This window comes from Lissotriton helveticus, chromosome 11, assembly GCF_964261635.1.
Source record: "Lissotriton helveticus chromosome 11, aLisHel1.1, whole genome shotgun sequence".
Taxonomy (NCBI): domain Eukaryota; kingdom Metazoa; phylum Chordata; class Amphibia; order Caudata; family Salamandridae; genus Lissotriton; species Lissotriton helveticus.
The window spans coordinates 517,383,143-517,405,790 of record NC_136072.1 but is presented as its reverse complement, the minus strand read 5'-3'; the positions used below and the strand labels follow the sequence as shown (position 1 = coordinate 517,405,790).

At 44.0% G+C, this 22,648-nt stretch overlaps 1 protein-coding gene across 1 annotated transcript in view; it reads left to right on the top strand.

The window, feature by feature from the left end:
* The window catches only part of UNC5D (unc-5 netrin receptor D), a 1,369,357-nt gene that overhangs the window by 579,125 nt on the left and 767,584 nt on the right, over nt 1–22,648 (top strand). The window contains exon 3 of the mRNA XM_078666140.1: nt 11,682–11,900. Coding sequence (XP_078522266.1) covers nt 11,682–11,900 — 219 coding nt within the window. The remainder of the gene's footprint in view (nt 1–11,681; nt 11,901–22,648) is intronic.

The window sequence follows — 22,648 nt, the reverse complement described above, 5'->3', positions numbered from 1 at the left end:
TGTAGTACTCTAAATTAAAAGCATGTTCACAGTCAACTTCACCCACGTATACATTTTCATAATACGTTTTGGCTCGGTGAAGACATAACTTCCCTCTCTGCGCTTTATCTAAAGCTATTGGACCACTACTACCCTTTCTCTTATGTGACTTCTCTTCCTCGGTCCAATCTATTTTCCCTTGTCCTGATTTTTTCAAAATCTTTTGTCTCCTGTAACGATCATCCACCTGCCCTATGAACTTCTTCTCGACTTCTGACACCTTACATGTCAGGTTATTTCTACGGGCATGTGAAGTATCTAAGGTAATCCAAGGAATGAAGAATTTGGCCAATCTGTCTTCACTCTTCCAGTAGTCCCATTTGTTCATCTGCTTATAATTTGGGACTTCTGGCAACACTGAATCATAATTAGAGAAATAGTATTCAAAACTATCTCTCTCATAAAATATACTAAGCAATAAGCTACATGTAATGCCATATGTCAGAGGGAGGTGATGGTATCTAATACCCTCGTCTACAGATGCCGGCAACTGCATGCAGACATAACAATCCTTAACCTCCATGGCATCCACGTATTCATACAAGAGTTTAGCATAAGCATTTGACCTAAAGTCTCCTTGGGACTCGTCTACATGTAACCTGCGGGCTTCTGCAGCTAATAACGCTTTCTCTTGAGTGTTTTCCCTTTTCTCACCAGCAACAGTAGGTGTAAGCGTTACTACAGAATTCGCATCAGTTACCTTTACCTCTTCTTCATGTCCCTTTACATAAGAAATTGTTACCACTAAAGCTATTAATATTATCACTCCTACTATTAGTGTACCTATTATACATTTAGCTCTTCGGTTCGGGGTGCCGGCCTCCATTTCGTCAGACAATCTGGCTCTCTCTTATCTTAGCAAAAAGTTCTTTTCCTCTCGTTCCTTTACAGTCTCTTTTCAATCCTTTTGTCTTTAGAATCCACACAACTGGAGGCTGACAGCCTTCTTCGCAAAAGTTCTTTAACAGTTCAAAAAAGACAACCCTAGCCCTTCTCCATCAACTCAAGGGAAGTTCCCTAAAATTCTCTGCTTCCTGGGCGCTAGGTAATCTTCTTTTTTCTGCTTGCTTTATTTACAAAGTTCGTTAACAGTCTACTATCAGATTTGTGGTTGCAGCTTCAATAGCATAGTTCAGTATTTCCAAGCGAAGATTGTGCTCTTCATGTGCTGTTATCGTTGTACCAAAGTCGGGGAATTGCAATTCTGTAAGAAACATGTGTTTTAACTTGCTGAGGCGGGGAGGTCTGGGGAGCATGAATGTTAGTGACCCTTCTTGTTCGACACCGGGTACCAACAGTCGTATTTCCACGGTGATAATGGGCTCAGAGCTGGACACTACCACCGCTCGGATCCTCCCTGTCTCTGGTTTCACAGACATTTGTCGCCAGATATGTCCACTCAGGTGTGGAGTATCTTCTGTTAGGCACACGCACTCTTCTTGACCTTCTTCGGTCCGGTGCTTCAGCGCCCTGAGCACCTTCTTCTGGGTCTGAGTCTTCTGATATCGGAGGAAGGGTTGCTTCTGGAGTTGACCTCAGGCTAGAGCTCCTTCTTTGCGGCCAATTAGCTTCTCCACGTGCCCTTCTACTCCTTCTCCTTCTGGTCTGTTCTCGCTCTCTTTCAGACCTGTCAGGGTCTGACTCGTACTCCCAGCTGCTTTCTCCTTCTGTAGCGTCGTCTGTTTCGCTGTTGTACTGACCGTCCTCAGCTGGGTCAGACTCGTTCCCTGCTTCCGCTGGCACCTCTACAGCTTGGCTAGCCCCCTCTATGGCTTCTCGGTCCTCTGCTGGACGTCTATCCGAGAGAGGAGCTGTTTCCAGAGGTGCTGGAACCCTTTTCGTATGTGACGCGTGGATCCAATTGGGCAGGCCTCCCACCTTTACAGCTGTGTTTGTGATCAGGATGACCTGGAAGGGTCCACGCCAACGAATATCCAAGCAGCTTCTTCTCACATGTTTCTTCACCAGGACCCAGTCCCCAGGATACAGGTCATGGCAAGGGCCCTGGCACGCTGGAACCTCGGCAGCCTGTACCTGAAGAGACACAGAACGCATTGCGTCAGACAGCCCCTTACAATAGTCCAGGATCATATCATCTGTGATATTTAACAGTGCAGTAGCTGGAATAGATGGCAGCCTCATTGCTCTCCCCATTAACACCTCATGTGGTGACAACCCTGTTCTTCTGTCTGGGGTACTACGAAGGCTCATGAGGACCAATGGCAGGGCATCAGGCCAACTCAGGGTCGTTGAGGAACAAACTTTTGCTATCCTGCACTTGATCGTTCCATTGATCTGTTCCACAATTCCTGAGGCTTCTGGTCGGTAACTGCAATGCAGCTTTTGGTCAATATTTAGCGCTACACAGATCATCTTCACAAGCTCGCTGTTAAAATGTGTTCCCCTATCTGATTCCAAAAAGGCCGGCACCCCGAAGCGAGGAATGAGTTCTCTAAGCAGTAACTTGGCCACTGTGAGGGTGTCGCACCTACGTGTAGGGTATGCCTCAACCCATCTGGAGAACACACAAACAACCACCAAGACATAGCGGAGGCGGTTGCACCTTGGCATTTCAATGAAATCTATCTGCATTCTATTGAATGGACCTCCAGACCTTCCTATGTGACTTAGTGCAACTGGTGTTCTTTTCCCTACGTTCAGCTGCTGGCAGGTCACACAACGCTGGCACACTGCTTCTGCTGCTATTCTAAACTTAGGATTGTACCAAGTCTGTCTAAACACTCTCAGCATAGCATCTCTCCCTAAGTGTACGGGACCATGTATGAGTCTAGCCATTGGACTCACCATCTCATTGGGCAACACTGCTCTGCCGTCTGCTGAGACCCAAAAATGGGTCTCACCCATTACACATCCTGCCTTTTCCCATGTTTCTTTTTCAGAATCAGGAGCATTTTCTTGCATGGTTGACAGTTCATCCCAAGTATCAACAGTTTCCAGTATCATGGCTAATTCAGTTCTTACATTTATTCCACCCACATCCACCTCTGTGAAAGAGTACCCTTGTTCCGCGCAATACCGCGCAACTTCATCAGCATATCTATTGCCTTTCGAAACAAAGTCCTCATTTCTGGTATGTGCGGTGCACTTTACAACTGCGATACTTGCTGGACATTGCAATGCTTCTAACAACAGGCGCACAAACTCTCCATTGCGAATGGGAGAGCCTGAAGAAGTCATGAACCCTCTTTGAGACCATAACTGCCCGTAATCATGAACTACCCCATACCCATACTGGCTGTCGGTGTATATGGTGACTCGAATTTGATTGCCTGCCAAGCAAGCACGTGTCAGGGCAATGATCTCGGCTACCTGAGCGGAGTGTACTCCTTCCAGGCACCCAGCTTCCACAACTCCTTCAATTGTACAAACAGCATAAGCTGCTCTCAACTGCCCAACCTCGTCTCTTACACATGAGCCATCGACAAAGAAAACTTCGTCTGGGTCGGTCAGTGGCTCATCTACGATGTCGGGTCTGGGTTTGGTGCATAGTTCAGTCACATCGAGACAGTCATGGTCTGTATTTTCATCATCATCCTCAATATCATTTGGAAGTGGCATCAATGTAGCAGGGTTCAAAACAGAGCATCTCTTGAGGGTCACGTTCTCTGCAGCAAGAATAACTTGCTCATAGCGCGTGAGCCTGCTGTTGGTCAAATGCTGTGTTTTGGTCCTGGTCATCAACAGTTCAACAGAATGTGGCACGCACACCTCTAACGGGTGCCCCATAACGATATTTTCACATCTTTCAATGCTGACACCCGTTGCAGCAACGGATTTGAGACATCCGGGCAACGCTGCGGCTACTGGGTCTAAAGTAGCCGAGAAATAAGCAACTGGTCTACGGGCATTCCCATGGATTTGGACCAACACAGACAACGCACAACCTTCTCTCTCACAACAGTAAAGAAAAAATTGTTTATTGTAATCAGGCATTCCCAATGCCGGAGCACGACACAGGTCCTCTCTCAGCTGTAGGAACGCCATCAAACAGTCTTTGTCCCATGGTACCGGATCACTCACCTCTTTGTGCGTCAGTTTTTGCAAGGGCTTTGCCTTCAGTGAAAAGTTCACGATCCACTGTCGGCAATAACCCACCATCCCTAGGAACATCCTGACCTCTCTCTGTGTCTTAGGCGCATTCATTTTCATGATCGCCTCTATCCTGTCCGGTGACACCTTTCGTTTGCCTTTCTCAATTCTGTGTCCCAAATACTGCACTTCTGTCAGGCAGTACTGCAATTTTCCCGGGGATACCTTATGCCCATTGGCAGCTAGGTGATTCAACAAAGCAATGGAGTCTTCCCTGCAAGCTTCTTCTGTTTCTGACGCCACAAGGAGGTCGTCTATGTACTGGACCAGAACTGACTTCTGGGGCAGCACTAGACTTTCAAGATTTCTCTTCAAAAGCTGGTTAAAGATCGATGGGCTCTCTGTATACCCCTGAGGGATACGACACCATGTTAGGACGCGATTTTCCAGCTTAAATGCGAAAAGAAAATGGCTTTCTTCGTCCAGAGGGATCGAAAAGAAAGCCTGGCAAAGATCGATCACAGTGAACCACTCAGCTTGGAATGGAATCTGAAACAGTATCACTGATGGATTCGGTACCACTGGACAACATGAAACGACTATGTTATTAATCTTTCGCAGGTCCTGTACTATCCGAAATTTCCCATTTGGTTTCTGCAGACCCATAATCGGGGAGTTGCATGGACTACCCACGATTTCTTTCAGTATTCCCTGTTTAATCATGGACTCGATCACGGGTTTTATACCTGCAATCGTTTCTGGAGTCAATTTATATTGGGGTGTTCTTGGGAACTCAGCATGCGGTTTCACTACAATTTTCACTGGGTCCACCCCTTTGACCAATCCAATCTCTTCCCCAGTGAAATCCCATACTTCTGGTGCCACTGTCTCTCTCAAGTCCCAGGGGAGCTCCTCTACTGTTAAAGTAGGGTACAGTTCCACGCATATTCTAGAGTTTGCAACTTTGAAATCTGCATCATCGTCATTGGTCAATACCTCCACTCCCTGAGGTGTACAGTATATAGTACAATTCAATTTACATAACAGGTCTCTTCCTAGCAGACACACAGGACTTGAATCGCAAACCACAAACTGGTGCTCATCACTGTACTTCCCTATTTTCACCTGCACCGGTTCTGTCAATTGGCTGGTTATTCTCCTGTTTGCGACCCCTACCACCTGTATGGTCTCTCCAGACATGGGCAGGTCTGGAACTGCAGCTGATCTGATCGTGGATCTAGTGGCTCCTGTGTCCACCAGAAATGTCGTAGGGCACCCTGCTACTTCTGCTTCCACATAGGGTCCCCTCTGATCTACCTCCAAGGCTGCCCCGAGGGTGCAGTCTTCTCTTTCCACTCTCTGTCCGGTTAATGGGTCCACATAATAGCACTCTTCCCCTTCCACAAACAGGGGCATTTGTCTATAGGTCTTACCCATACTCCCTACTCGAGGAGGTTGCGGGAACTGGGCTCGGGGAGGAGCCCCCCCCCCTTTGAGCACCTTTCCTTGGTATGGCGTTACCCCTCTTGTAGGCGCGCTCTGGACCTCTTCCTCCTCTATCTCTTGTTCTCCTATCTCTACATTGTAGGGGCACTCGCGTTTCCAATGCCCCACCTCGTTGCACTGGTGGCACCTAGTCGTTTTCTTCAAGGCAGCTATGTCTATTCTGGGTCTAAAGGTGGAACTCTCCTCATTGCCCTTGTTCTGACTGTACTGCTTCTTTCCTCCTGTACCTGTTCCTTGCTGCTGTTGCTGTTGTCCCCCCTTCCCTGCTGCCTGCATCTGTACCACCATCAACTTTTCTTTTAGTTTCTTAGCCTTGGAATCTATCTCATCACAGCAGTACCTGGCATATCTCAGTATTTCATCTAGGGGTTTAGTTTGCCAACAAATCGAGTGTTGCTGAATCATTAAACTAATATCCGGTCTCAGTCCCAGGACGAACTTGGACACAAATTGCCCTATATCTTTTGGATCCATTACATCCAAGCCGCTATACTGTTTAAACGCCTTCAGCAATCTCTCGTAATACTCGTGGACTGTCTCTTTGGGTTCCTGTCTTGTTCGGTCTATTCTGACCCAATCTATGTCTTGCATTGGCACTTTCTCTTTCAGCCAAGTCATCACTCTTTCGTATTTTGCCATCACAATCTCGGACGGCCCATTGGTCTTGGCATCTCTCTCTGGCTCCGTTGTGGGCCACTCAGCGCTAACCTTGCATGCTGTCCACAGATCGCCTGGTACTACAATGTCAAACAGCGTGTTCAGATCTATCCAAAGGACCTTGGAGATTTTTACAAATCTCTCCACTTGCTTGTACCACTCCACTGGGCTCTCACGTAATTTGGGGAAAGAGGTGGTAAAAGCAGCTAAATCTCCCCTACTCCAAGGGACATGTACATAGTTCCCATTTGCCACTTCACGCAAAGGGTATGCTTCTATTCCCTGCTGTCCTGGTGTCATACCAAGCGTGCTTCTCCTGCCGGTCCCTTTCTTGGACCACCTCTCTTCCCACTTATCTAGTGCCCTCCAGGTCCTTATTCCAGTAATCAGTTCCCTTATGTGTGTTTTCAGCCCAATCGTTCTCCTCTCATCTAGGTCTCGATCTGAGTAATGTAGCCTGTGGTTACCCTGTAATGCTTTGGTTCTTGACAAGTCCACCATATATTTGCCTGCTAGTTCGACTAACTTCTCATGGACTGCTCTCGCTTTTCGAGTAATGTCTTTTGCCATATACAGTATTTCATCCTGTTCATACATTTCCATTCTTTCTAAAGGCAGGGTACCATCTACCATGTCATCCAGGTCTGACCTTAAACTGGAGACATCAAGTCTCTTGGCTTTTATCTCAGCTCGCAATATGTCTTTCGAAGGGGGCTCACTGGTCTCCCTCCCATCCCAACTCCGAGCTCTTCGTTTGGGCTCGGGAGAGTTAATGGGTGGCCTCCCTCGCTCCCATCTCTCCAGGTCCCATGCTCGGCCATCCGATCTAGGAAGGTGATGGAACACGGGCCTGTTACCCCCACTCTCTCTCTGCCCACTCTCTTCTTCTTCTCTCCTCTCACCGCACATCTCTCTGTTATTTTCCCTCTGGTCGCTACACTCCCTTTGCCTCGTATCGCTCAGTATCCGATACGATCCTTCCTGGTTCCCCATATTCCCTGGGCTGCGCTCATTTCCATCATCACAGGGTCTATGGTGCGACCTCTCACAACTCCCATTCAGTTCTCTGGTGCCGGGCACACAGTGTGGACATTTAAAGCTGTTTCTGTACTCTTGTGCTCTCCTCTCCCCTTCACTGAGTATTGGGCGCGCCACCCCTTCACTCCCGGGGCCCCCGTTTTCCAGGTCTGTTCTACCTCCACTCCGGGCCCAATGGGTGACTCCCCTACTCCCCCTACAGTCCCACTCCGGGCTACTCTCCCCAGCCCCGCAGTGAGTCCGTGCTCTGCTGTCTTGACTTTCCCTTTCTGCTTCCGCAGCATTGATGCTCTTTTGAGCCTTCACTGCCTCATCCCACTTCTTCATGTACTCATTTAGCTCTTGAAAGGATTTTCGTCCAGATCCCCTCAGATCCATTGGCCATCTAGGGCCCCCAGGATCCCCTCCTGGGTCCCCTGCTGTGTGCATCGGTGTACTCCACTCTCTGGGTATCGGCATCTGACTTGGGGAATTAGTGGTATCGTTCCTCCTTGCCTTCTCTGCTCTTTCTCTGTCTTTCCGTACCCGTTCTTCCCCTCTTGCTCTCTCCTGGTCATATATCGATATTATAGGACCTATGGTGACAGGTACCTGTAGTGCATCTGGTAATGGGTAGGATGTGGCGCTTTCCGTTTCCGGCGCTCTTTGTACCACAAACCTACCGACTACCTGTTGCACCTGACTAGGCTGGGACAGCTCTTTCTTTGGCTCAGGATCCCACTCTGAACTGGGAAGCGGTCTATGCTCTCCTGCATTGCCCCCCTTTTCTCCTTCCGTATTCTCGACCTCTCCCCCTGCTCTATTATACGGGGGTGGCCTATCTGTCAATAATCTGTTTATCAAGCTATCCTCTGTTTCGCTCTCATCATCTTCTTCCGGGGGGGTTTTATTTACGGGCGCCTCTAACACTGGGTACAGTTTATTTATTTCCAAATTATGCACTCTCCATCTTTTAGCATCCGCATCCCACCTGGCATCCTGTACTGCCCTTACCGATCGTTTCACCCTTTCTTGTCGTCTGTTCATATTCTTTTCATGCGCTGCCCTAAGCCATGCATCAAGAGCTTCAAACTGGGTCGGTCTAGGCAAGGGTCTCGTTGAGGTCATGACTGATTTTAATCGATGTAACACCTCTAATCTGAACGTCCCGTATTTCGGGAACGTCAGTTCCTCATTTCCTTCAGTAATCTTACTCCACTCTGATATCCAAAGGATCGTATGCAACCCAACATTTACTGCCATGTAACGAGCTGGCGTACCCTCCGGCGGGGCTTCTTCCCCTTCATACGATCCCCGCTTCTCTTTTTTAAACATCGCTTTCAACCATTTAAAACACTTCATAATTATGCGCACAAAATCCAGCCTCGCTACTCTGTTTACTTCCTGATGACAATCCACCAATCCTGTCGCGGCTTTGCTAGCTTGGCCTATCACAGCGCGGTCTTTCTCCTGTCGGCCAATCACGTCGCGACCCTGTCTGACGTGTTCGCTAGCTGGCCTATCACAGCGCGGTCTTTCTCCGGTCAGCCAATCACTGCGCGACACCACCTGACGTCACTTTTCTCCGCTTCGCAGCAGCACCCCTCCTTTCTCAACTCGTCTCCCGGTTATGCATGCGTCCCATTCATACACCGAAAAATGACTACTTCCGACCAAGCGGTCACTTCTCTCGACTGTACGTCCACAGTCTATCTGTAATTGTCAACACAACTGACGAGATGTCTATCGTCTCTCTGATAGGTTGCTTACACACACAGTAACTTCCGACCAGCGTCCGTTACTCACGCACTCACTCTTACGTTCCCCCTATCTCGGTCTCTCGGGTGATCAATGGTACCTCATGACCCCCTTCACACTAGTTGACAATTACTCTGGGTGTCCGATACACCCGAACCACTTAAGCTCTCCTTGAACTTAAGATTTCCACCGGTTGCGCGCGCTCACAACCTGTTCCACAGTCACTCTACAGACATTCAACTCCGCCAGACATTACAACATAGATACAATATAAAACACCGCAATCTAACACGCATAACCCTTTATACTCACTCTCGACCGATACTGCTGCTTTTTCTGTCTCACGTCATCCGGATCTTCTCCAGCGGGCTGTTCTTCCAATCATCGATCTCTAGGGGCCTTGGGGTAAGCTAACCTGGCCTAGGTCACCGTCCTCAAGAAGGCAACCATCCTCTATAGCTACCAACTGAAAGGGCGAGATTTTGATCGATACCTTATATCCATTGATCCAAACCTCGATCTGGTCGACTGAACCTTTGTTGCCTGTCTATAAGGAAAGAAAGTGCACCTATTTCCAAGCTAGTTCACCCAAGAAAGGACTCTACTCCCAAAGATCACGGACAACTTCTAGTTTTCAAAAGTTTATTGTAAAGATATAATGAGCTGCAAATACAGGCATCTCAGAATGAGATTCACGAGATACACAGGTCCAATTACATACATGTGCTCTCGAAAAGCCCTCAGACGAGCAACAGAAATCACTAACACAAGTTCTAAAAATAATAAAGCTATCAGCATAGACGCATATCTCTCCTTCATTTAGGTTGGAGGAAACCAAACACAGGTTAGGCGTCCCTACCCTGTTCTAGATGGTATCCCTACTTAACCAAATCCCAACCTAACAAAGGTGTCAGCAGTGAATGACCCCCAAGGGAAGTCACTCACTCTAAGTCTCTTGGTGAAAACCTATAGTTCTCCAGTCATGACCCCTCTCTGCCTACCCATCCGCTCTCTAAAGGGTCCTCAGGTATCTGCTCTAACTCCACCCAGGGGTGCTGTCCCTAATACAAAACAGTCAACAACATTTGAGACGCCCCTTGCGGAACGCCCCTCACGTGGTGCAACTTCTGGCTTTTTCCATGATGCTTTGTCTTGGGCCTCATGCGTTAGAGTTGACCTTGCTTCTCAGGCTCTTCTCCGGCCCGCTGATACCCCTTAAACATTCCAGAACCCTCCTCCATGTCTGGGCCGTCTACTGAACAGACCTCTATTCATTCATTTATAATTGCATCCCCCCTTTCCTGTTGCAGACAGATATCTGTAGCCAAGAACCCAACTCTCATATACTTCTAAAAAGAATAAGGCTTGCAACATTTCTCAGCCCAGACATGTACGTGTAAATCAATGCTAAAACATTTCAGGCCTACAATATTTCTCATTATGATTATAGCATTCAACTTCTTCATTTAATTAAAGCATGTTAATACTCTTATTCTATTATTAAGTAAACATTTCTAAAAATCATGGCCTATTTAATGCAATGACCAAAAACCTTAATACTATCTGTGTCGTGAAAAGAACCACCTTCCCTTTCCCTCCAGCTCTGGCCCTGAGGCCTACCACGTTCTGCTTTTAACCACATACCATCTTATGTTTTAACAACTTCACGACATGGATTCAAAATAAACACATCTACTAAAATCATATAATGTCACACATTTCTGTATTAGTTCCACTTCTACTTAAATCTCTACATTAGCTATACATTCAGAATATATTTGCAGATACTATTAGCACTCATGGCATTTCTCTTCATGATTTGTGCTTACTACAGGTAAGTGTGATGTACTCATACATTTAAGTCAGTTTGCGCTCTCTCAACAGGATGCTGACAATTGACATCTGTAGGTTTAATGAAGTGCTCGGCCCATTCCGAACAGAACTCGGTATCATGTATTGGGATTAAATACTCGAGCAGGAAATTATACTGTCCATAAATTACTCGAGGCAAATAGTTCCTGGTTCCATTTCCCAGAGGCCTGCTCTCATTGATTTAGGAACAGAGTGAGTGATTGGAGTATAGTGATACTGACAGGTGTTGATGCTTTTTCCAGCAGTGGTTAAAGCTGGCATCGTTTGCCTAACACACTGCAAACACAGTCCAACTGCTAATACCTTGTTTGTACCAGTGAAAAACTCGGGTGAAAGGGCCCCAGGTCAGCTCATGAAGCACATCAAAACTTAGCTATGCACACTACTTTCTCATCCACACTGACCCTACGACTCCCTGTAGCTTCCCTAAGACCCTATGCCCAGCGCTACCTACGGACAGTTCTTAATTAAGTAAGAAAATATTAATTGAATATTAAAACCTAACCTCTAGCAAGTTCGCATATAATATGTCAATGAGACCATTGCAGAGATTTATGTGTTGTCAGCAGGTAATCTTCTGCTATAGTTTACTCCGCCTTTCATCATTTCAAGTTTGGTAAAAAGAGTAGCACTTATTTGAAAAATTGTAAATTCAGAATGTTTGCTCAAATGAACATTTTACTCCTGCATGACAACATGTAATTATATTTTTCCCTTGAGGAAAACCCTACACAATTTAAAAAACAATTTTCTGAGATTTTTTTTGTGTTTGGTCTCTATAGGTAATGAAAATGGCGAATCCCTTCCAGACTCTCTGCCTTCAGCACCAGGGACCCTTCCGCACTTTCAGATGGAGCCCGACGATGCCTACATCATCAAAAGCAACCCAATCAGCCTGCACTGCCGCGCCTTGCCTGCGACGCAGATCTTCTTCAAGTGCAACGGGGAGTGGGTCCATCAGGATGAGCATGTGTCCGATGAGAGCGTGGATGAGGGTACAGGTAAGGAAACTGAGGAACAGTTGTGCAAATACAGTCGTGCTCAAGGCAATGGGTTGGCAATTGCAGAGTGGATGGCACAGAGTTTTCAAAAGCTCAATACAAGCAAATCATTTGTGCCTATATATGCTGTTGAACCTGTTTGTAACTTAAGGTTCATATTTGATATTTTCCTTGCTTCCCCAAATCAATGCAGTTCTCGCATTATTTTTAAATGTATTTGCAATTCCCAGTCCTTCACACAAAAAAGTCCAGCTCACCAGGGCAATCTATCTGTTGTTAGTGCTTTGGTAGAAGTGAATCTGAATTATGGCAACACCCTATTCCCACAGTCTCTAGCCTTCTCTCTCAACGACCTCCAACTCATCAAAAAAGGTAGATGAAATTGTGCCTAATTTGAGAGAATTTGGTTGTATTGGTTATGATCTCCATAGGCTTTGCTCACTGGCAGTTCAAGGTAATTCCAATGTTCTTTCTCTAGTGGAGTCTTTGTGCCTAATTTAAGATCTAATGAATGCATGACATCCACCAAAAAGTATCAGGTGAACCTACCATCTATCTTAAAGTGTATCGGACCTCTATGCACTGAAAATACGTCTGTGGAGACAGCCACCATTTTTGATGGATATCCTGTATCTGCTAAACGCTAATTAAGGCCCAATAGGCCTGATGTACAAATTGTTATCAAAGTAGCAAACCCTCAGATCACATAAATCTGAGGGTTTGCAACTTTTAAAACACCGTTTGTAATGTACTAAACCCAATTAATGATTCAGGAAAGGAATTGCTAATGTGGAAGGAGCTTGTTATGGACATCCCTTACAAATACAGATTCCTTAAGATAAGTATTATTATTTTGAAACCAAAATACGGTTTCAAACCATTAATATTAAACTAACAATTCAAAATTTATGGTAAGCCATTCACGAACAGAAAGAGGTCCCCTTTGAGAATGTTGACAAGAACTTTTTTGGGGAGTAGGCAGTGGTCCATGGGTATACCTCTTACTCAAAAAGGTGTACATTTCAATTTTTAAAACCATCACATTTTACTTCTAGGAAAACCAGCTGCATTTAAAAAACAGATTGCTTCATTTAAAAACAATCACAGACATGGTCTGCTGACCCCAGCAAGCCACGATGCTTGTGACTCCTGGCAGTAGTAGTGAGTCGCTGTTTGAATTCTGCTTCATATACATTAATGAGTACTGTCAAATTATGACCCACTACGATTTGACATTTTTTAACTGATCTATTAGTATGTAGGTCAGTTTTCAAAATTGCTTTCCCTTTATAAATCATCAACAAGCAATTTTCGACCACTTTCTGAGCAAGAAAAAATTGCACATCAGGCCCCAAGCCCTTAAATTCCCAAATGGACTTTGTGCTCTTCTAATAGTCCCTCCTATAACTTCACGAAAATATATGCTGAATAGTGGAGTGGTTGCTCTTTTCCTATCTTTGGCACTTATGAATGAATTTCCTCCAGCCCTTGGAGCAGGGGGAGGGGAAGTAGGGGGACCTTTAACCCAAATCTTCCAAAAAGAACTACAAATTCTACTTTTCAACAATGAATTATTTTCACAAGTCAGGTCTATTTAGCTCTGAAACCCACAAAACCCTAGAGTGATTGTGCTAAACAAAACAAATAATTGACAATGAAGATGTTTAGAAGTGGCAGTGCCATTTTGTTAGACCTGTAATTCTTAGAGTGATCTTCCTCTGAACGTTTTGCCTTCCTCCTTAATTTTCATTTTAGCTGTTCTCATTTTTGCTGGTCTTAGGACTCTGCACACTTTACCACTGCTAACCAGTACTAAAATCCATGTGCTCACTCCTTAAAACATGCTAGAATTGGCTTATTCCCAATTTGCATATTTAATTTACTTATAAGTCCCTAGTAAAGTGGTAGTACATGTACCCTGGGCCTGTAAATGTAATGCTACTAGTGATCCTACAACACTTATTGTGCCATCTACTTAAGTATCCCTTTAAACTAGTCCCAGGACTACGATTGCAGCCTGTGTGTGCAATTTTTAAACTGTCATGTCCGCCCAGAAAAATAAACCTTTTACCATTCCCAAACCTTTGTTTAAAAACATATGTCACCCCTGGGGTAGGCCGTGGACAGCACAAAGGGCAGGGTGCAAAGTATTACAAAAGTTGAAAATTAACTTTTAAGCCTTACATGTCCTAGTGGGGAATAACTCACAAATTAATTTTTTACTATGGCAAGGCCAACCTCTCTCATGTGATAACATTGGTGTGGTAACTGGAAATATTCTTATGTGCATGTGCTGAGTTCAAACTGGAGCAATATAGAGCGTAATTATGGGGCGTTCCATTGGAATTCCCACCTGTTGTCTATTCTGATGGAATGTGTTGTTTAGAAAAGGGAACCACACCTTGACCATAACGGATGGCTGGGATGTCTCTCCTGCTATTTGTACATACTAATCTTCATATTGTCTCATACAACGTCTTCTGTCAATTAATTCAAGGGGAGTCACTTGGTGACAATTGGAGTTACCTTTTTGCGTTTCATGAGCTGTAACTTCCAAATGGGAACAAGTAACAGGTTCATGCATGGTGTCTTTGGAATTGTACTAAAAAATCCTCTCTTATGGTAAAGTCGAATTTTAAATTACAATTTGGAAAATTCCACTTTTAGAAAGTTAGTATTTTCCTGCCATAGTGACTTAGTGCCTGTAGCCTGTCTCTGGGTCACATGATGGGGTGCAGATGACTGTTGACTTTGTGTATTCCTCCTAGATAGCTACATACAATAGAGAGCTTGTGTGTGCAGAGATGGGCCATCACTGGCAGGAAGGGAGGGCAAACCTGGACACAGCCCTATTTACATTTAAATAGGCTGTATCCTGTCTCCACACAAAGGGCTGCATACCCCCTGTAGTTAGTCTGGAGCCAGGGCAGGGGAGGCAGTGAGCCTGTGTACTTAAAGGGCAAACCTCTGGAAGCTTCTACCACTTCAAAGTGAGGGTAAGGTATAAATATTAAACCTTAGACACCAACTCTTCAGTAAAATCCTGGACCTGTGCATACTCTGCCAGAAAGAAGAACTACTGTGCTGTTGAAAGGACTGCTACTCTGCTGGACTGCTGCATTGAAGGACAGCTGACTGCTCAGCCGACCTGTTGTCTGCTGCCCTCTTGCCTTGGTGAGAAGTACTGGACCTGCCACCCATACCCAGGATGATCAGAGTCACTCCAAGGGCTAGCCTGTTGTAACCAGCACCTGGACTCTGCAACTGTGACTTCCCCTGCCAAGTCATGCCACCCCAGTCATAGACACTTGGAAGTGAGTCTGAAAGTACTCTGCCTGCCCATCTGTGTACCCATCGGAACCGACACATTGCCTCTGCTGCATTGATCCTCCCTGTGCAATGACTTTTCATTGACCTAGCATGCCCTCAGAATTGTTGCTGTAAAAAACGTCATCCTGTATATTGGATGTGAAATCCAGAACTACATGAGACTGTTGTCTTAACAAGAGAACCCGGGGTCATGGAATAAGCTTTTTGGCGAAGTCCATTAAAAAAGAGAAAATACATTTGCCTTGATTTTGCTCATTCTACTAATGTAGAATAGGGCAAACAGAGCTTGCCTTAATCCATATTACAGCAAAGGTTTTGCAAAGCAAGCTCGTAAATAATCATAAATCACTATTCTGCCTGTGTATAAAAGAAATGTTAACAAATAAAAACGAATGTACAAATAACGATTTTGAACTTTGTACTTTTACTACTTATGTGATGAGCTTTGAAAAAAGTCATTTTCCTCAAGCTTAGTCGTTTTTTCAAATTTCAATAGTATAAAAATAATTTCTACATTTCTTATTATTCTTATAACATTACAAGCAACTATCATGTGGAATATGTTTGTTCCATGTTTTACCTTGATTCAAATACATTTCTCCTTATTCCAGTTAATAAGCAGCAAAAGTGGTGCAATTGTATTTGTGTTTTTCAAAAACAATTTTGGGACCCACTTCGTTTCTGCAATATGCCCCTGGGATCCTGATAATCTGTGAGGACACAGGTCGAGGGGGAGCAAATATTATCTGATTGACTTAGAAGTGCTATTGCAGGAAGATTAACTCAAGCTCCTACACAATCTGCAATTTGACAAGAGGATTTAAAATCTTGGCCTGAACCGCTGATCTGCAACTATTCTTGAAAAATGGCTTTAGAGGGAGAGATATGTAGTTCACAGGAAAGAACAAGAGAGAAAAAACATTCTTTCATGTTTAATATTTTATCAAGAGCAACATCACATGTAATCAGCTTATCAAACCCAGAAAGAAGGATTTTTTTTTAAAGAAAATAATACGTGTTATGGTCTTTGAGATCAATAATGTCAAAGACCAGGCTATATTTGTTATTGAGCCTGTTATAGATGATTAACACCAAGTGACCTAAGGGTGTATGTGAGCTCTTCAAAAGTTAAATTAAAAAAATGCTCTTAGTATGTACTCTTGTTTTACCAATAGAGATTTTTTTTAGAAAATGCAGTTTATTTTACTTAACACACCAGACTTTCTAGGTGTTGCTTTTCTACCTGTGAGCTCGTAATGAGTATCAGTTCCTGTTAGAACCAGGATTTTCTAGTTGGCTGAGGTAGGTACCTTAGGCCAAGTAGGGACCCTCACTTCCATGTCAGGGAAAGGAAGGTCACCTTCTCAGAAAGCCCCTGCTCACCCCATTGGTTGCTTGGCACGAGCAGCCATGCTTATCTTCAAGGCAAATGTGTAAAGTATTTGCAACCACGCTCTCAGTGACCCAATGATGACACTACAAAAGGACTCCACACGAGTTTCATAGAAAAACAAGTATATGTTTCTATACAAAGAGATACGATAAGATAATACCACACGCTAAAAATCCAACATATGCGTATTTGTAATATTCCTCCTGGCTGGTTATTAGGCCAGCAAGCCCTTATAGATTCTGGTAGTAGTAATGAGCAATTCTAGATGATCCACTGCAGTCCTAATGCAAGAATCAAGCACTTCGCAATGTAAAAATAATGCAGTTCGTTATGCAACAATCAAGCAGTTCGTAATGCCAAAATAATGCAATGCGTAATGCAACAATCAGACAGTTTGTAATGCAACCTTATGCAATGTGTATTGCAACAATCAGGTAGTTTGTTATCCATACATAGTGCAATGCGTAATGTAGCAATCAGGCAGTTTGTAATGCAGAAATAATGGAATGCATAATGCAATAATCAGGTAGTTCGTAATGCAGAAATAATGCAATGCGTAATACACTAATCAGGTAGTTCGTAATGCAGAAATAATGCAATGCGTAATACACTCCAGCACCACTTACCGTGACTTAGACGGTCTCCCCGTCACTCGTACTGACTCGTGGCCAGCTTCCACCAACATATGCCCCTAACACTGGTATGGTGTAAACCCAAGTGCAGCTCCGCACTCTGGCCCCGGAAAGCCACTCCTCTGCAAGAACGGGCTGCGATGCGAGCCGAAGCAGAGGCTCGCACTGAAGGAATGGGAGAGGCCGAGTGCATCTAACTCCGAGCCCGCACCCCACCCCAGGCAGCGACACACATTACCTGGGGGGTGCGACCTCGCTCTCCTCGACCATTCTCACGTCTTGGGCCTCCGATGTGACTTTGTAGATTCCGGGCAGTGACGATATCGTAGATCTTAGGTTGCAGCAGGGCACACACACACAGCATTGCTGCGACTCCCTCGAGCCTCGGGTGTGCACGGTCACAGGGCAATCCTCACGAAGGTCTCAGGCTGCACAAGCACACACACACAGCCTCGCTGAAACTCACTTGGACTCCGGGTGTGGACGATCACAGGGCAATCCTCATGAAGGTCTCAGGATGTACGAAGCACACGCACATAGCGTCGCTGAGACTCACTTGGACTCCTGGTGCCCACGATCACAGGACAATCCTCTCAAAGGGCTCAGGCTGCAAAAAGCACACGCACATAGCGTAGCTGAGATTCACTTGGACCCCTGGTGCCCAGGATCGATCACAGGGCACTTCTTATGAAGGTCTCAGGCTGCATAAAGCACATGCACACAGCGTCGCTGAGACACTTCTGGAAACTTTTGTGTTCCTGAGTTTCACAACAGGGAGCCAGCTCTCCTCGGGCCCTTGGGGTTAAGTTACTGCAGGACACAGCACAGCAAAGTCCTTTCAAGCAGGGGGAAACAGCACACAGCAAAGTCCCTTTAGCCTCTGCTTGGTTAAAGCAGTAAACTGCAGGCCAGTCCCAAAACATATAGCAAGGGTCAGTCCTTTCCTTCAGTCTCCTCAGCTGTTTCTTCCTTGACAGAGGTTACTCTTGACCAGGAAGTAGTTTATCCTTTCAGTCTTGAACAGTCCCATTCCTGTTCAGTCTTGATCAGTTCCATTTCAATTCCAACGTTCAGGGGTTTCAGCTCTCATAGTTATACCCTTAAATGTCTTTGAAGTCTTTGTGTTCAGAGGGGCACTGATCCCTGTCCAAACTAGTTCTTGGTGTCTCCCTGTCAGTGACACCTTCTTCCTTTGATAGTCGGGAAATGTCTCCTTAATCACTCAGAGATAGAGCCATTGACTTATGACAGCAACCCAGGCCTCTTTACCTCCAGGGGCTACTCCTCTCCTCTACACTCCAAATTAAATGTCAGCATGTTGCTGTCTCGCCTCCTTCCCTGGGTCTTATCACTTTCAGATCTAGACAGTCAATCCACAGCCAGGCAGAGGCACACAGAAATGTTAGAGCACAAAACCCCAGCCACGTCTAAAACAGGGGTTTCTAAACACACAATGCAAAAACCACCTTAACAGAAAGATGTGTTATTAAATTGTGAGTTCAGGCACCCTAAACTGCACCTCTCCATCTTAAGCCTTTGGGAAGATAGGCTGGAAAGATATTACACAGCCTCCCCATTCTGTCCTAAGGGCAAGATGACATTTCAACAGTGAAAAATGAAATGGAAAGTAATTCACTGTCAGGACATGGTACACACCTCAGTACATGTCCTACCTTTCACATACACTGCACCCTCTCCAGGGGGGTACCTTGGAGCTACCATAGGGGCTTCTGATGTGCATAGAAAGGGGAGGGTAAGGCCTGGCATGTGGGTGTACTTGTCAGAACAACATGGCAGTTTAACAAACTGAGCACAGGCACTGCAGTGGCAGGCCTGAGTTCTCTCATTAAGGCTACGTGTGTGAGTGGCACAATTAGTGCCGCAGGCCCACTAGTAGTATTTGCATTACCAGCCCTGCCACACAAAGGGCACTTTACTAGTAAAACAAATATACCAATTATGGACAACCAATTAGCGTTATACTTTACACACTTTGACACTGATCAGCAGTGGTAAAGTGCCCAAAGCATCTAAGTTTGCAACACCATGTCAGAAAAAAGGTCTAGGGGAAAGCAAAAGGTTTAAGGCACTTTAGCCAAAAATGGCCAATCCCAACATTTCCTATTATGTAAACACAGCCTTGCTTAGATCCTGGTTACTGGCCTGTCTCTATCTCACTGAGTTGCCCACTCCTCTTACTCCTGACCCTATTTTTTCAAGCAAATTGAATATATTTCTTCACAACTACTGCAGTAGTCTGCAAAGGCAATTGGGTGTAGAATTAAGGGCTTACAGGTGGTGAGAGAGTAAGGACAATGCTTCGGTAGACATCAATGGTCAGCTTTATGCTCTTTGTGCTCCTCATACTTCCAAAGGATATGCTCATGGCCACATGGTGGTGGACAACCAATCAATATCTCAATGCGGCCATCTTACATTACAGTATTCTGAAGTGTACCAAGGCACTCTGACAAATTTATGGTAAGGAACGGCCTTACCGTGGGGCAGTATTTATTGTGGTGCATTTATAATTGTTAAAGGTGTGTAAAAAATCCACCAAGGATCATTCCCCCAGATTCATCAAAGTCATGTTTTGCGAGTCCTTAATAGCGAATTTTAAGGATCCGCTATTAAAGACTCGCAAAACGGGATGCATGTAGAAATCGCAATATTTTTAGCGATTTTTACTGTATCCTTATTTGCGATTAGCTAATTGCTAAGCACAAATAAGGAATGGCTTTCCCATTCATTCCTCATTTGCGATTAGCAATTAGCGAATCGCAAATAAGGAAGCAATTTCAAGGGTGCCAGGGTGTCGAAAGGACACCCTGTTGCACCCCTGAAATGGTAATGTACACTGGTGTTGCGCACACACATGTCCCAAGGACATGTGAGTGTGTAACATACAATTAAAGTGCATTTTTCTAAGTTTTTGCTATTTACCACGTAGTCAGACTTCGCGGTAAATAGCGGCCCAAATTGCGAATTCGCAATTTTGAAATGGTTCATGCATTGCATTTAAGGAATCTCTAATTGAGATTCCTTAAATGCAAATAATCGCAATGTAGCGATTTCTGAAATTGCGATTTTTGCATTTGGGATGATGTATCCCAAATGCAAAAATACCGCTCGCAAAGGGCCAGATTCTCAGAATCTGGCCCTTTGCAAGCGGATTTTGGTTTGATGAATCTGGCCCATTGTTCCTAGTTTTCAGTAGCTAAACAAAACGCATTGGTGGGTCGAACTTAATTACAACATTACAAACTTTTTAGTTGTACTCCGTTAATGCAAGCATTCATTTGGGAATACACTTCTCACGTGGACCTTTTCAATGCTGTTTTACAGAAAAGGTTATAAAATCTCCTTTGTATGTTTTCACGTTATCTTTCTTGCAACTCAGCTAGACTTGTTCTTTGCCCAAGTTTTTCAAAGTAGGTACATAGTATGGCTAATTTTACATTATGCTCGATGTCCTTTTACCACCATCAGAGCACGTTTTTATATTTTCATTATCTCTACTAACTCAAGCATTAATATGACACAGGACACTATAGTACTGTTATCACATTTAGAGTGTAGACAACAAATTATTTCTAGACAGTTTTACCACAATAGACAATGATGCTTCTCTGAACTTTAGCGTTTCAGACATCCCCATATTATCAACTTGAACTTGCATTTTGTGATGTTATACCATAGGTAGAAAATGTTTACGTTTATGTAAAGCGCATAACATATCATTCATATTACTTCAGCTTTTTATTCTCCTTGAATCTTGTTTCATTTCCTCTATTTTCTATATATTTTACAGCCTTCTCCAATTTTTGCCCATCCTATAGAGAAATAAGTATTTTATGCAGTTATCATAGTCTGGACTGTAAATGCTAAACACTGGGCAAATAACAACCTCTCCTCTCACAGTGATTGGCAGTGGGCATCCACAATACCCTTGTATATGGGCTTCAGAAAACTAGTAGGAAAGATAGTTTTAATAAATTTCAACAAGTACGAACAAAGTTTCAAGGTAATGCATTGATTGCAAATACGGATGGTAGCCTGGGCCAATCGTCCTATTGTCATTTCTTTTATTTGCTTCCCTTGATCATTTGCTTTAGCCACTCTATTTCTTTCCACAGTGTTTAGTAATTTGTACTATGAATGATGTTTCACATTGTTTTCCTAACAATTGCGTAAAGATGAACTCGAATAAAAATTAATTCAATCATCTAGATTGCATATTTATAAACTAACCACCAGTCACCATTTTATTGCAATCTACAAACATTCTAATTGTCACCATTTCGCTATTTTCAAGACATGGCTACCCTGTGCGAGCGTATGTCCTTGGTTTAGTGCACTTGTCGTTTTCACCAAGAAGGAAATCAAGTTATCTTTTAATATGTTTAACGCTATTATTTTATATTGAGATCCAAATAACTGGATGGTTATTTCCATGCATTCATACATATGTAGGAGTTTAATAGGATTTATTGACTTACCGTTGCACCAATGCTAACATGATCTTTGAGACACAATGAAACACACATTGATACTGGGATGCATACATATAAAGAAGACAGATCTCTCTGTTTAGTTACCTTTATATTGTTGGTATAGACATAGATTAGTGGTTTTTTGCACAAGGATTTGTATGAATACACCATTGGACAGAAGGAGACATGGCAAGTAGATAAAGGTAGAAAGATGGCGGCATGAGTTTGAAAATCAGCAGAATCTTTTAAAGATTCAAGTCCTCTTGTTTTTTACAGATCAGCATGGGTTTATTATTTTATAATCTCCGGTACGTCTATGCATTCTGAAAGGGAATTTATTGTTGTTTTTTCTCATTATATCATAACATCTTTATTACTTTTCGGCTTCTCTTTTTAATTTTCAACATTGCTAGGCAACTCCATGTCCGGGGAGCCAAGCGTGCATAACATTACCTGCCTTCGCAAGCCATTCTTCTTAATAACAGATACTCGTGAAGAAACAGGCTCTCACACAAACACAAAATGTCACATAATTCAAATGAATAGCAGGTAACGTGAAGACATAAATTCCGGCCTCTGAGGCAATCTGATCCAAATGGGGTATTTATTAATTTAGAGATGTATTTACATTTTCATTCCAAATGCTGCCAAGGATGAATGTTGTTAATTTTCCCAGTTTTCACTTGATACTGCGGGCAGCGGAATATAGCCATAATGTGTCTACTTAATGTTTTAAATGTGAAAGAAAGTGTGATGTGAAAAATGTGCGGTCTTACTTGATGACTGCGTGGAAGATTTCTGATTAGGGGGACAGTTTTCCAGCCTTTTCCCACAATGCCTATTAAACATGCCCACATGCACCCACTGACACACACATACCTCACACACACAACCAAAAGT